Here is a 15,495-nt window from a genome sequence, read left to right as displayed (position 1 = left end):
TAGAATGAGCACTTCATAACTTCCTAGTGAGTGGGTCGTCTTCCACGGAGCCAGCATGTTTTTACAGACAAACCAAACACTGGCTCTAGAGAGGGCCTTCCGTGTTTTAAAGTCTACTACATGATTGGAAAGGGAGGGATGAGGGAAGAGGTATTCAGTTGGTTTCCATTTGCAACCTCACTGCCAGATGTTACTAAATCCTACACACTGCTCCTTTAAGTGTGATTATTTTCAGGCCATTTAGAGCAAAGCAACTCTCCCTCTGTGATGTTTACTCAGCGCTGCATCTCTGTGATTAGAGCAGATTCTTGTAGGGCACTTAGAAGAGGAAGAAGAGGACACACATACTTGTTAATCTCCCAAAGGGAAATTACTTTTTTAATTTTACTCGATTAATGACCATATCCATTTTGTTTTTATTCTGACTCTTCCAGGTCTTCTGTGCCTTACAAATCCCAAGTGACGCCAGTTGATCTGCATCAACACGTTCTCCTGATCTCTAGTGTCTCCATCAACCAGTGGCAGGTGATGAGGGGTGTGGGGAGCCTGCAGCTTGTTCTGATTTTGGCCTTGACCTCCACAGCCACAGGCCTCAACATCCCTCTGGAAGGTAGGAGTCTCATAATATCGATTAAGGGCATGCTTACTTAATCAGTACTTATCTCCAGTAAATATGAAGTCCATTTACAAGGAATATTTGTAAGTCGAACTGGTTGCTCACTATGTAATATTTAATTCCCCTTCTCTCTTTGTTCTACATTTGTCAAAAGTGTGTGTTCATATTTTAGCTGTCCATCCCGCTTGAGGGCAAATGTTAACAGCTTTGTAAAATTATGACTAACAAATAAGTGTTGCAGCTGAGGTTTTTTTGTTTAGGGCTTTGAATGCCTTGCAATCAAGTCATGGTGTGCTGTTTTAGTTAAGTGTCTATCTAAGGCACCTTATTTGTCCAGATTAGTTAATTGTTTTGTTGGTGTACAACTTTGCTGTGTCCCTGACTTTTCTGCTTCATACAAGACAGTAGGAAAGGAGAGCAGAGGAAAAATGCAAAACAGTTGTAGGCTATTTTCTCTTTTGCAGTGTGATCTTGTAACAGAAACTTAATCACAATTGTTAACAATTAACACCTTTGTGATCATTTTATGTGCATGTGTCTTCATATTTTAGTGGAGCAGCCTCCAACCATAATAACTCACACAGTTGGTCCCATTATTGCCCTTCCTTTTGACAACACCATTACTATCAGGTGTGAAGCCAGGGGCAACCCTCCACCAGAGTAAGTGACATCAACATGATCTCTGTCATAATAAAATCACTGACTAAAGATAAACTTTTTCAAAAAAAAGAAATCATAGCTGTGTCACATAACATTCTGTATATCATTGATGGATTGATGGAAACCTGTTGTATATTTTGCTCCAACAGATACAGATGGACGAAAGATGGCAAATACTTTATCCCTCCTCACGAAACAGACCACACGGATGGAACTTTAGTGCTTCCAATCAAGCACCTTGAACAGTATCGCGGTAAATACAGATGCTACACTTCTAACAAGCTGGGAACTGCCATGACGGAGGAGATTGAACTGAGAGTTCCTAGTGAGTAACCTATACATAAGAAGTTCATCTGTTATGTGAAATTGCTGACTAATGCTTTTCAAATTCACCATATGAGTCAATTTCCTTTTCATGATAAGGATTTCATTTTGTTTATTATCTGTTTGTTTTTTTATTAGGTGTCCCCAAATTTCCGAAGGAGTATAATTTCCCTATTGTTGTTAAGGAGGGAGAGCCAATCACCCTGGAGTGTAACCCTCCAGAAGGCGTGGCCCCACGTCAGATCTACTGGATGACCCTTGGTAAGCCAAGAAGCAAATGTTTATGCTTGTAATTTATTTGGTGGACATGTCTGTTTGGTTCACTGACAGAAAAAAAGAAGTCTTTATTAGTATCTAAAGACTCTTGAAGCCACTGCGTCACTTTCAGTTGTTTTTCACTTTTGTTACATTGGTGGTTCAGGGGATGAAGGGGCAAAACACTCACCGATTACTGCAGTTTTCGGCAGTAACTAGGGATCACGTCCATGTCATTGCGCCATAGCGCACTGCAGGGTTCTCAGGTGGGGTAGTGTGGATAGTGTGAAGGTCTGTCTGCGTCACACATTCCTAAGGTTTCTCACAGATGAAAAAAAGTAGCTGGCCACACCATGTGCTTTGGAAGAGGCATGTGGCTGTCCTCACCCTCCAATGGGTATCAGTGATCTTAGCAGTGACAGTAAGGAGGACAGTCAGGGAAAGGTACACACTTGAGGCCCACAAAGTTTCTTCCCACCACTGCCAAAGAAAGTGATTTACTGTGAAAAAAGTCACCTCAGTTCTGTCTGAAGTGCTTTGTCAATAGGGGCTGAGTTTTCGGTCCAACCCCTCAAGAGCTCCTCAACTGCCTCCAACAAACCTGACTGATGTCAGAAAGAAAAACAGTTTTTTTTATGTGCTTTTAGGTGGATGGGGCCTAGAGGCATGGAGAAGAGTGAATGAAAACACAATTCTTGTTTTAAAATTGTTTAAAATCTTTGTTTTTTTCACACATTTATATTTCCAAATATTATCACACCAATCGATACATTGCACATGATAGAAGATCCTTTTTTTTATCAGTTTGTCTTGATTATTGACTAAACAACCAATGACTCTAAAGGCTATGTCTTACATGAAGCTGTGAAGTACTGTGAATGGGCTGACCAAGGAGCGTCATTGACCTGTGACATATATAATGGCTCTATGTAAACAAAATATGCTGTCACAGTGCACTTGAGTCCACCGGCTCTATACAAGGAAACCCTTCAGGGCATTTCCATAAATGTCTGGTGTATATTAACCTACATTGTATTGAGAGCTGAGTCTCATTATGTGGTTATTGATAAAATCATTTTTACCTTTAACTCTCCTGCTTTCTTTCCAGCCAAAATGAATCTGAAAAACAGACATTGTTTACATTGGTAGCATATCATTGATACAAATGTGTTATTTTCCAGGTCTCGAGCACATTGAGCAGGATGAGAGGGTTTCCATGGGCATTGATGGCAACCTGTACTTCTCTAATGCCTTACAGAAAGACAGTCGTCAGGACTACTGTTGCTTTGCTGCCTTCTCCAAAATACGCACCATCGCCCAGAAAACCGCCATGGCTGTCGTGGTCAAGAGCTGTAGGTTTACAAAATAGTCTGTATGGCTTGCACCAATATCCAGCCAGCAGTACTGCTGTAGTTCACTTGTAGAAAATGACATCAAGGACAGATCCCTGAAAAGTGAAAAGAAAATGTTTATATAAATTATAAAAATGTTATATTGAAGATGTTCTTCTACTGCATACCAAGAAGCAGGGCTTGTCTTGTCACGGTTATGCTCAAGGAAATGCTGTTATGACACTGAATTGAGACAAACCATCACTATTACTACCAGTATCATTCTCACAGTATTTTGTTTTTGTTCCAGTGAAACGTGGCAATGAATCTGCTGACAGTGACAATGCCAGTGAGTGATATCCACACATCAAAGCCTTCACAGTGGTTTGCAGGAAATAGATTGACAGATTATAAACTTGTGTGTTGATAATTTAACCATGATTAGAATTATAAATGTGACTGAGAAAGACCATTCCCTATGTTCAACACGGCTCAAGCCCCCGCAGTGAGAATACCTGGCCTGCTGCTGCCCTCTGGTGTTCAGACAGAGAAGGTGCTGTTGAAGGGAGAGCATCTCCAGCTTGAGTGTATACCACAGGGATAGTATGTATACATGCGGTATCGTCACATTATTACTATATATAGTATAGTATCATATTTATGTGCCATTGGGGCTTATAACATGTTGCTTCATGTTGTAGTCCCACTCCAAAGATAAGCTGGATGAAAATGGGAGACAGGCTGCCTCCACGGACAAAATATGACAACTTTGGAAAGCTGTTGTCCTTATCTGATGTAGATGAGAGAGATGCTGGGAAATACTTGTGTAAAGCCAAAAACTCTGCTGGAGAGGCTGTTCACTACTTTGATGTAATAGTGGAAGGTAGGAGCTAATTATGTATTTTTTGGTGAATTTGTTTTTGCTTCAAAGAGAAAGCTATTGACACAGAGATGGCATTTTGTGCAGTTTTTTTATTATTATTCAGACCAACACTTGTCTTCTTAACATCTCTCAGAGCCGCCAAAGTGGCTGACAGAGCCTCCTCTGAGCCAGCTGACCGTGATTGGGTCTGATGTTTACATCAAGTGCTCGGTCAGTGGAAAGCCACAGCCAGAGATAACATGGAGGAGGAATGGAGAGTTTTTCAGAGGTGAGTGGGAATAATTCTAGCTGTGGTTTATGCATCTTTGTCTACAGGGCAGGAGGACAGAGACACAAAACTTCAACCACACAAGTTCAAGTCGAAAAGCAGCTGTTCTGCCGAGCGTCCTTTGAGACAGGTTTGACTCCTTGATGGGGAACAATTTTTTTACCACAATGTAAACACTGGTTCCATTAAAAGTAATGTTAGTTGATTATAAGTGCATGTAAGAAATGTGAAAAAAATAATTTTACAATGTCTTGTTGCAGAAATGTAGGGTAATAATGATTTATTCTAATTATTATTACATTTCTCAGCAGAGAATGCAAAACAATCTGTGTAATCTCGAGGTCCATAATGTAAATGTTTTAAAGGATATGTGATTTTATTTACATCAATTTAAAAAAAGTCGATTTCCACTGAAGTTTACTGTTCAGGATTTACCATCCCATCATATTTACTGTTAGGCCGTATGCGATAGTAACGTTTTTTGTTCTGCTGTAAAACTTCCTGCCTCGGTACTTGTATGTGTCTTTCTTTATGTAAAGTGTTCTTGTCAAAAAGTAATATTGGCCGATATATATTTTAATCATTATCAATCTGCCACTTCTTTTCTCTATCAAATGATTAATCACTTGTCAAAAAAATGAACAATGACCATGCCAATTTCCTAACAGAGAAAATGAGCAAATCTTCACATTAAAATAAAAAACTGGAACCAGAGAATGTCATTATACAATTGACTGATTCTAACAATTGTTGCCAACTTTCTGACCATTAATTAACTAATCAATCAACTATTGTTTAAGCTCTTATTTTTTTTTTTAAATATAGTGTAGACCTTGAGGAACAATTTAGATGTTTTTATGTATGTATGTTGCTGTCAGATGACCCAGAGAACAACAGGCGAGTGCTCGATGACACTGTGGTGCTCCATAACGCCAGACCAGAGGACAGTGCTGTCTACCAGTGTGAAGCCTTCAACAGTCATGGCAGTGTTCTGGCCAACATTAACATCATGGTCATAAGTGAGTATTACAGCAAGACTTAAACCTTGCACAGCCATTGAGGCCATAGTTACTACCTAATAAACACAATGGCCACTTTTATCAGGTACACCTGGCTCGGGGTAATGTTGTGTAGTTTGTGTTGGCTTTTGAGGTGGTTTATTCTCTCTACAAACATTGTTTTAATCTGATCCCAAACATTCTGGAAGCATTTGATTAGATTATAGAGGAGTAGATGTTAAGTCAAATGGAGGTTTAGCTAAAAAAGAGGCCTACATACAGTATAGAAAGTGTCACCTCCCTCTGTTCATCTATATTCTGTAACTTAATGCAAGCTTTCATTCAGTATTTGTTTTCTTCTGTGTTTCTGAAATAAATAAAGGGGTTGAAAATCTGTATTCTAACATAAATGAGTATCTACTACAGTTATTTAAAATATACTAACATTTGGCACCATGGCAGCAAACATACAAAGGTGATCATAATATGGTTACTTCCATATCCGTGATATCCAACAACAGTCTCTGTCATTTTTCTTCATACTCGGTTCTCAAAATGGTTGGCAATTCATTTTCCGTTGATTAATTAGTTTCAGCTCTGCAGCCATGTTTAACCTAGACACGGCCACTCAACATAATTCGAAATGTCAATGGGATTTTGAATGAGCTTTTTTACTTCAGCACTTTAGCTCTCTATAAGCAATCTTATATCTCTTGAAGTGTTACAGGAGTGTCTGAATTATATCTGTGTTTTCAGTCATCTGCTCTTCTGTCCGTATTCCTTGCAGTGATTTTTTTTTTCATGGGCAATAACTTGACATTTGAGCAGCTGTAATCGCTCCTCCCTCCCCTTGTTCTTAGATATGGCTCCTCGGATATTGACAAGGGATAACCAAGAGTACGCTGTAGTACTAGGAGGGGATGTCATCATGAACTGCAGTGTTTTCAGCTCTCCACCATCAAATATCTCATGGTAAGTGATTTACAATAAGAACAGGTATATTTGTAGTCTTGGTGACATCTTTCAGTCCGTGAGAAGTTTTTGAACATTTGACACATAAGACAGAAGAACTTCACACTTTTATTCAGTGTAATGTGTTTTCTTCTGGTAACAGTTTACATCCCTGTATCAGTCAGTCCTGTGCAATTTACGGATTTTTGTGCTGTTGTCTCAAGAAAAAACCAGAGCACAGTAACTCATGCTAGTAATCGCACAGTGCTTCAGGTGTCTGCATGACAAATTCTGACACTTATGTCTGTTTAATGAGATATCTTCTGATACTCTTCTGCTCCTTGAAATTGGGCACTTAAATCTATGAACGATCACTGCAGCTCTGCTACAGTTTTACAAAAAGGGAAATAGGATCTCAGACAGTCCATGACAAAACTAATTTTAATTTTACAAAGATCCTCAGAACATGAGGATACTTCTTCTGATTCTAATAGATGATGTTCCACATTGTTTTAAAAAGGAGTTGGCAACATTTTTGTTTCAATTAATTGAAATTCAAAGGTACACAATTAAGTATGGATAAATACTATATGATATACTGAAGATTATATACAATATGGAAGAGAAATCAAATAGACATGACTGATTAAGATGGCTCAAATCCCAAAACTCCTCAAACACCACCTGTTCACCACAACCTCCCTTAGCTCTGGTTCCCCAGTAATTCTGTAAAAGTGTCCTTGGGTTTTGTGAAAGGCGCTATATAGAAGGTTATTATTATTATTATTATTATTATTATTAATAATAATAATAATAATAATAATAATAATAAAAATAAATCTGACCTAAACAAAGTACTTGGTTGATAAAAACTCAGTCTGAAATTGTTGCATCTTAAAGCTTTAGTGCGTAACTTTTTGAACGTCTGTTACATTCAAGCCATTGCCAGATGACTTGCTACAAAGCTAATTAAGACTATCAGCTCCACACAACTCTCTCTGTATTTCTCAGTATGGCTATGTTCAGAAGATTGTGTCGTCCGGCGACTTTCTCACACAGAAACTCGAGTGAAGATAATAACCTCTTGTTTTTTAACTCGCTGTGTCCTCCTTGGCTACTTGCAACTGCGTGGAGGAGGGGTGGGGGCGGTGAGCGATACCGGAAGGCTGTATCATGTGGATGCGCCGACAGTGTTGTTGTCATTACTTAGAATTCCTCATGGGGGCGACAGAAACTACGCACTATAGCTTTAATTGGCAAACTACAATTTGCATTTCATATCGAATGAGTTGCATACATGTTAAAAGAGGTGTAAAAACTTTCTCTCCTAGGTCCAATGATGGGAAAGCCATCGAGGGAGAACAATTTCTTGCTCTGAGTGGATATTTGCAAATCATTGGTGCAGAAAAAAACGACAGTGGGGAATATGTGTGTGTTGCCTCTAACACGGAGGGCAAGTCAGCTGTCACTGCCTATCTGGATGTGAAAGGTATCTCAGCAACATGATTAGTCCTTTCTATAAGCAGGAGTAATACTAGTCACTGCACATGATTATTCCTTATTCCAGTGCCAGTTCACCCAAATGACAAACATTTTTCAAATGTTTCTGTCTGCTTGGCTAGACTACGGGTGGAGGAAACATATTTTTAGTTCAATTGTTCAATAGAAGGCTTTGGGTTGTATGCAAAACCACATACCAAAAACAGTTTTAGTTCTGGAAGGTTGAATCCTTCTTTCTTTTTTTAACACGCTCTGTTGTGATTGATTAAGTAGGTAAAACTAGGTGCTCTGTCCTTTGATACATGCTTGTGCTGAACAGCCAATACATATCTTAGAATCACTGATGTAATAAAGAGATGCAGAATACATAATAATGTGGTGAAACACATTTAAGAATAATTTTGTCATGGATATGTTTTCGTAAATGCAAATCACCATGGAGATTTATTGAGCAATATCAAGACATTTCCATTTTGATTACTCATTTCACAAATCACAGAGGCAGTTACTGTGAGAGGGACTCATTTATAAAGTAAATAATGTGGCTCAACTTCAAATATTCACATCTTATTTGAATCATGCAGGAATTATGAATACTTATTTTCTTTGGCAGCAGACTTACAATACAAATATTATCTGATCTGTTTTATGTATGCACTTCTGTCCCTGGCTTTTTCTTTTATATCTTTAGACCCTACAAAAATAGTTATTCCACCTCAGGATGTGCAGATCATCAGTGGGACCACAGCCCAGTTGATGTGCCAGGCAGAGTATGATAAAAGCCTGCGGGGTGCCTTTGAGGTGGTATGGAGGAAGGATGGTGAGGAGATCCCACTTTCCTTTGAGGAAAATTCCAGGTAGGTTGCTGTCGTTTGATAGTGCTTCCATTAGTTTTCAGGTGTGTTTTTCCTTAAGAAGGCTTTGTTCAGTGTCTATGTTATCTCTATGATAATGCTAGGGGAGAAAAAATGCATGGAAAGTCCCAAAAGCTTTGTGCCTTATCCAACTAGTCTTTTGTATGCTTAATGAATTGACTGATTACCTCTGCCAAGGATGTTATATTTTTGTTTGCCTGATTATAGATTATTGCCTGATTATCTAAAAGAATGCTACAGTTTTAGTAACAGTTGTTGGAAAGTGAGGCCATAGCAGAAACTACTACACTCACTTGAATGAGGAAAATCTGGCACAATAGCAATGTAGAGGATTGTGCAGCTTTGGCGGAGGTACTGTATGCTTACTGAGTACTTGATTGATTAAATATATATTACAGCTTCATACTAACAAATTTGCTTATATGTTCAGATACTTTGTGGACGATGACATGCTGCAGATCATGAATGTGAACCAGAGCGATCAAGGAAAATACACATGCATTGCTAGAACCAGCCTAGACAAGGACAATGCCACTGCACTACTCACCGTGCTGGGTAAGATGGTTTTGTAAATAACCAATAATTCTTTTGTAAATAATTCTTTGAAAGGACTTAGAGAATAGATAGGTATATGAATGATTTAAAACAGGGTGTTGCCTTGTGGTTTGACAGGGCCTGAAGTTAACGTTTTTGGCCACCAGCCACTGTGGCAGGTGGATTTTTAAATTCACTAGCTACAGAGGCTTTTTACCAGCCAAATTTGTTTTGCCTCATAAAGTTGAAATACAGGAATTGCCCAGGCATCGTTCATGAACTTGTTCCGAATACACACGTAAGTGCTGTTACGTTAGTAACGAAATCAATACTGCACTATATGAAACAATATATACAAACAATATAATTAAAAACAATACTGCACTGCAGTACATTTTTTCTGTAGTGCTGTTGTTAATCAGCCATTCACGGACCTTGTTGTCGTCGCCAACTGTCCACATGGTATTAAAACGTTTTTACTTTTCTTTGAATCATCCACATCTTTTTGTTGGTTGCTTGTTTCAGCCGGCATCTTTACCCCAGTAACGTGCTGCTACCTTTTTGAGCTCAAATCCAAGGAAATGGATGACAACAACAACTAATGAATCACTCAATTGTAATTGGCTTCCCGCCAACATAGCACGTAGATTGACCGTTTCACCCGACAATGGAAAAATTCCCCCGCATTTGGTGCGTGGTTGGGTGTAAATTTCAGTCCCTGGGTTTGGGTGTCATTATCATGTTGAAATCCTCCAAATTTTATGGATATTAAAAAAAGCAGTTGCTATTGAGCATCTGATGTTGTTGTATGTATTTTGTGTTGCAGACATTCCCGATGCTCCAAAAAATGTAAAGATATCTGAACTCAAGAGTCTGAGAAATGTTCACCTGTCTTGGATACCTGGGAGTGATCACAACAGCTCTGTAACAGGTAAAAGTTAATGAAGTAGCTAAAGCTTAATAATGCAAAAGAGAAATAACATCTTCTCAGAGATCATCAACAGTTGCTTGTATACATAGACTGTAAAAATATTATATATTAATTTTACAGTCTATGCTTGTATACTGTTGTGACTGTTAGTTGTTACGCTTAAGTTTACAGCCCATATAATGATGTAATTACGTAATGATGGTGTAATTTCAAAATAATTAGATTGAGGAAATTATGCTTGTGGGCCCATGCCAACTCTCACCATCCCTAAAACACACCCGGGCTGAACCAATATAGTAGAATAGATCCAAGTTTTTTTTCCAGTGGGAAGTTTTTTTCACTCACCGACCGTAGACAATAAACAACATAATAGTGTATTAAGTATATACTGTACATGCACATACTGCTTAGGAACCTGGCACTTTCAGCTGATTTTGTTCAGTGACTGCTGTGTGGATAAAAGATCTCTTACACAGATATAGGTTGAACTGAATCGCTTAAAGAAAAAACTGGATTACAATTGTTCTTTGGTGCAAGTTCTAACTCTGACATCACGGAACACTGTCATGTCTCAAAGGGAAGCTTGTGTCTCATTTATGCTTCAACAAAGGACTCATTTATTTTTGGAACTTAAGGATGATAAGAATTTACATCAGTTGATGAATGTATCCTTGTAGTGTTTATTAGCTTTGAAATGTGTTAACTATGATCAGAAATTAGAATAAAAATGCCTGAAGAAGATTTGTGCAGCCAAAATGTGCTGTCATTTTTATTTGTTTAATTAAACATCTTGGAGGTACAGACATGGGTTGTGAGGCCAGCTCTTTTCTAAATGATATTTATGGATCCGTTTGGCTCAGCACCAGGTGGATGTGTGTGTGGAAATATTCATTTTAATTTAATTATTTTGCCATGGAAATTGACAAAATCTATGGCTGTGCCTGAAATCACTCCCTTATTTACTCATTTGTTATGATAAATGACATTCCTGATATTCAGTTGGGTACTCTTAGCAAGTATTTAACAATTTTGGACACCTATGAATCATCACCATCATTTCGACACACTTACAGGTGTAGTGTGGCATAACGAATTTACACATCTCAGGAACAATTGGTTACATTAATTTGTTTCTGATCACCTGTCCAACCTACCAATATTCACTTTATTTTATAATATAAATAAAAACAAATTTCAGAATGTTGAACTATTCCTTTATTGGTTTAGTTGAAGTGTTGAAAATGTACTGTAGATAATGTATCAATAATGTATAGTGGACTGTGCATTAGTGAAACAAATAAAAGGAGTCTAATGGCATGCTTTCTCAGAAATTGTGAGAGGAGGAAGTCACCAATGACCTCCTCCTTTCCTCTAACTCTGGCCATCTCACCATTCTTATCATGCTCGACCTCACGGCAGCCTTCGACACCATCAACCACTCCATCCTCCTGTCCCGACTAGAAACCTACTGCAACATCACTGGCACCGCACTCTCCTGGATCCGTTCTTTATCTCACCAATAGACAACAGTTCATACACATCAACAACTGCTCCTCCTGTTGTGCCGCTGTCACAAGGCGTCCCCCAAGGTTTGGTGCTTGGTCCTCTCCTTTTCATCCTTTACATCCTGCCAATTGGAAATGTCATACGCAAACATGGTCTTCACTTCCACTGCTACGCCGATGATGTCCAGATCTACATTTCTACCAAATCCATCACCACAGCTACTTCCTCCACCCTGACCAATTGCCTCACTGATATTCAAACCTGGATGCAAACCAACTTCCTCCAACTCAACTACAGTGAATCCGACTTGATCTTCATCGGCCCGAAATCCCTCACAAAGAACACCCATAACTTCGGTCTCACTGTCAACAACTCCACCCTGTCTCCATCCCCACACATCTGTAACCTGGTAGTCATCTTCGACACTTCTGAAAACCACATCAACCGAATAATCAGAACTGCTTTCTTTCACCTCAAAAACATTGCACGTTTTCGCCCATCACTCACCTTCTCTGCTGCCGAAACTTTGATTCACACCTTCATCACTTCCAGAATTGACAACTGCAACAGCATCCTCTATGGTTCATCTGCAAAAGCCTTAAATAAACTTCAAACATCCAAAACTCTGCTGCCCGTCTCCTCACACACACCTGTTCCCGTGATCACATCACTCCCATCTTTCAGAACCTCCACTGGCTCCCTGTTCCCCAATGCATCCAGTTTAAAGTCCTCCTCCTCACCCACAAAGCCCTCCATAACCAGCCTTCCTACCTCACAGACCTGCTCCACCGCCACAATCCCGCCCGTAACCTCCGCTCCTCTGACGCAAACCTCCTCTCCCCACCACTCATGACCAAGCACCGTACCTGGGGTGACAGAGCTTTCACCATTGCAGCCCCCTCCTTCTGGAACTCCCTACCCATACACATCTGTGACTGTATTGACCTGGACACATTAAAAACACTAATCAAAACAAACCTTCAAAAGCTTTCCACATAATATATTCTTACGTTTCCCACCAGATAGATAGTGGTTTTATTGTTTTAAATTGCTTTTAATATGCTTGTTCTGTGCTGGTTTTATTGCTTATCTGTTTTTAATGTGATATATGTGCTGGTTTTACTGTAAAGTGTCTTTGAGTACCATGTAAAACGCTATATAAATAAAATGTATTATTATTATTATTATTATTATTATTATTAGTTGTATGGTGATGACTGAATGTGTGTGTCTCTTGTCTCCTCCATGAGTACAGAGTTTATAGTGGAGTATGAGGAGAACCAATGGGAGCCTGGCAGATGGAAGGAGCTACAGAAAGTTCCCGGTAACCAGGCAGCAGCCGAGCTATCACTACGTGGACACCTTAACTACCAGTTCAGAGTGTATGCTGTTAATGCTGTTGGACCTGGACCCCCCAGTGAGCCCACTGAGAGATATAAAACACCCCCTGCTGGTGAGGCTCGCTCCCTTTAATAAACATGTTCTGCTATGGTTACCTGTTGATTGTGAAAGCATGCAACGTTTAAACATTTCTTTTGAAATGTGCAGCGAGTTGTTGTGTGGAGAGGCCAGCCTTTGGCCCAGGGCTTTGTAGCAGTAGGTGGTATGGATATTTCCAGCTCTCAAAAGGCTTTAAAGTATTAGCTTGGCTCTTATTTGAATATGCTTATGTATAAAATGAATGACTTTTACTACAATTGTCAAAGAGTGTTTTAGCTGAACAATATGGATAGATATTTGCATTTTAGCATGTTTAGCAATTTTTTTTCATTTATAAATATTATACAACCTCTCTTCAAAGCTCCTGAGAGGAACCCAGAAAACATCAAAATTCAAGGCCATCTTCCTCATCAAATGGACATTAGCTGGGAGGTAAGAGAAAGAGCATATTGATCTATCTAAGATGGAAAACAAGAAAAACAAGAAACCATTATAGTATGGAGGCATTTTTCTTTCTCAACTTTCCTGTAGCCGCTGTTGCCTATTGAACACAATGGGCCAGGCCTGGAGTACAAGGTGAGCTACAGGAAACTGGGGGTGGAAGATGACTGGAGGGAGCATCTGGTCAAAAGACACTCCTTTGTCGTGAGGAACACGTCCACTTTTGTTCCCTATGAGATCAAAATTCAGAGCAGGAACAGCCACGGCTGGGGACCAGATCCTAAAGTTGTTACTGGTTACTCTGGAGAAGATGGTGAGTTAAAGACTTAATATGTCTTTACCGTATGTGTTAATGCTATTAATAATTTTCAATATATTTCAATATGTGTTTATATGCAACTCACTTCAGTTCTACTGTTTCATTAAAACATACCCTAAGGCTGAACACGCACATGTAGCTGTTGTTTTGTTTATGACTAACTGTGAACTTGTTGTGTTATCATATCCCACCCGTCTTCAGTCGTCTTTTGGCATTGTCTGCGGGAAAATGTGTCAGGTTAAGTTCTTTCTTTTTTTCCTTTCGCCCATGGTTTTTTAACCCTGTGCAGGTGTGCAGTAGTGACTTTTCCTCCCCTCCTGAAGAAGAAAAACACCTTTGCTCAATCCAGCAGGTGGCAGATAACCTTTGTAGAGCAGAGGGATGTCAAATTTCCACTTCTGTCTCAGAAGCTGTGGGAGATTTGACAGATCACGACACACTTATTGCTGTAGGCTTATTAGCACAATGGCTGCTTCTCTCTCTTGTGTTTGCTGTGCTTCTATCCTTTCCTACTTCCAGTTTAGTAACATGTAGAGCAAAAACATTGAGAGCAATTTTATTTCATGTTTGGTGTTGTATTTGTCCCTAATGAGAACAACAAATAAAATAAAAATAAAAAACCTGCCTCATTTGGTGTCCAGATGAGTATGTATTTGTGCACATTTATGCTGATCTACCAGCATCACTGTTTTTATTTACCACCGTAACCAGCAACAGATCATTTTGCACAGCCTAAACCAAAACCATTTTGTTCTGCCTTTAACGTAGCAGCTCAGACCATCGAATTAGGCCGTTTGTGTCCAACAATTTGTCTTTCAAATGTCTTTCAATTTCTGTATCTGCAAGCAAAGGTAGCCTGTTGTTTACCATGTTTGTATTCCTGACCTTCCTCTATGTGTTCTTTAGTCCCGACTGCAGAACCACGGGATGTAGCAGTGGAGGTGATCAACACCACTGTTCTGAGAGTTAGCTGGACCCCGGCTCCACCTGCCACAGTGAGAGGTCATCTAGGGGGCTATGATGTAAGTTTTAATGGACCAGACTTTCAGACTACATTGTATAACTAAGGACTTTCAATGGCAACAGAGGAACTCTGAACGGCAATAATTTTGTAGCACTTCACAGTATTTTACAATAAAGTAATTAGTCTTTGTTTACATGAGAAAGATACAAAAGGGTAATTAGAGTTAAAATCCTCAACCTGGGTTACCTGGAGCAATTAGATCTTTATTCTAGGTCTTCTTATTGTAATAGATATTTCCGGTCTTTACCCCTTTTCACTCACCTGTCTTCTGTGTGTCATCACCAAAGACAGCTCCCCAAGAGAGAGACACTGTTTTGTCTTTTATCATTTTCAACCAATACTGTGTAAGTGCAAGCAAATGTTTTAATAGGTAGGCTATGGCTAATACAAAAATGTTTATGTGATTTTAAAACATTGAATATTATTTTCTGACTATCCCAATAGTCCCAGACTCAGCCCTGATATACATGTTCTTAAAGCCATAGTAGGGTGAATATGTGAAGCTGATTAAATGGTTGAACAAGACATTACGGGCGACACATTGACATCGCTTGTAAAGCATAAAATTCCCAGTTTCCTAAAAATAAAGGGATATGTCAGTTAAATTTGACAAATGCATATCTGGTAGTGACATTGCCA

At 39.2% G+C, this 15,495-nt stretch overlaps 1 protein-coding gene across 10 annotated transcripts in view; it reads left to right on the top strand.

Annotated features, from left to right (window-relative positions):
- Positions 1-15,495, top strand: part of chl1a (cell adhesion molecule L1-like a) — a 51,732-nt gene that overhangs the window by 20,358 nt on the left and 15,879 nt on the right. For all 10 annotated transcript variants that reach the window (XM_078254736.1, XM_078254738.1, XM_078254737.1 and 7 more), the window contains 19 exons: positions 435-610; positions 1,168-1,276; positions 1,426-1,601; positions 1,739-1,861; positions 3,037-3,207; positions 3,497-3,535; positions 3,684-3,789; positions 3,888-4,069; positions 4,203-4,337; positions 5,216-5,356; positions 6,196-6,307; positions 7,618-7,775; positions 8,478-8,643; positions 9,092-9,216; positions 10,022-10,126; positions 12,888-13,085; positions 13,434-13,504; positions 13,604-13,826; positions 14,739-14,854. In XM_078254736.1, the coding sequence (XP_078110862.1) occupies positions 529-610; positions 1,168-1,276; positions 1,426-1,601; positions 1,739-1,861; positions 3,037-3,207; positions 3,497-3,535; positions 3,684-3,789; positions 3,888-4,069; positions 4,203-4,337; positions 5,216-5,356; positions 6,196-6,307; positions 7,618-7,775; positions 8,478-8,643; positions 9,092-9,216; positions 10,022-10,126; positions 12,888-13,085; positions 13,434-13,504; positions 13,604-13,826; positions 14,739-14,854 (2,538 nt within the window). In that variant the 5' untranslated portion in view covers positions 435-528. The remainder of the gene's footprint in view (positions 1-434; positions 611-1,167; positions 1,277-1,425; positions 1,602-1,738; positions 1,862-3,036; positions 3,208-3,496; positions 3,536-3,683; positions 3,790-3,887; positions 4,070-4,202; positions 4,338-5,215; positions 5,357-6,195; positions 6,308-7,617; positions 7,776-8,477; positions 8,644-9,091; positions 9,217-10,021; positions 10,127-12,887; positions 13,086-13,433; positions 13,505-13,603; positions 13,827-14,738; positions 14,855-15,495) is intronic.

The sequence above is a fragment of the Sander vitreus genome, chromosome 7, assembly GCF_031162955.1.
Source record: "Sander vitreus isolate 19-12246 chromosome 7, sanVit1, whole genome shotgun sequence".
Lineage (NCBI taxonomy): Eukaryota > Metazoa > Chordata > Actinopteri > Perciformes > Percidae > Sander > Sander vitreus.
Note: the sequence above shows the minus strand (reverse complement) of the source record. Positions and strands in the feature narration are given on the sequence as shown.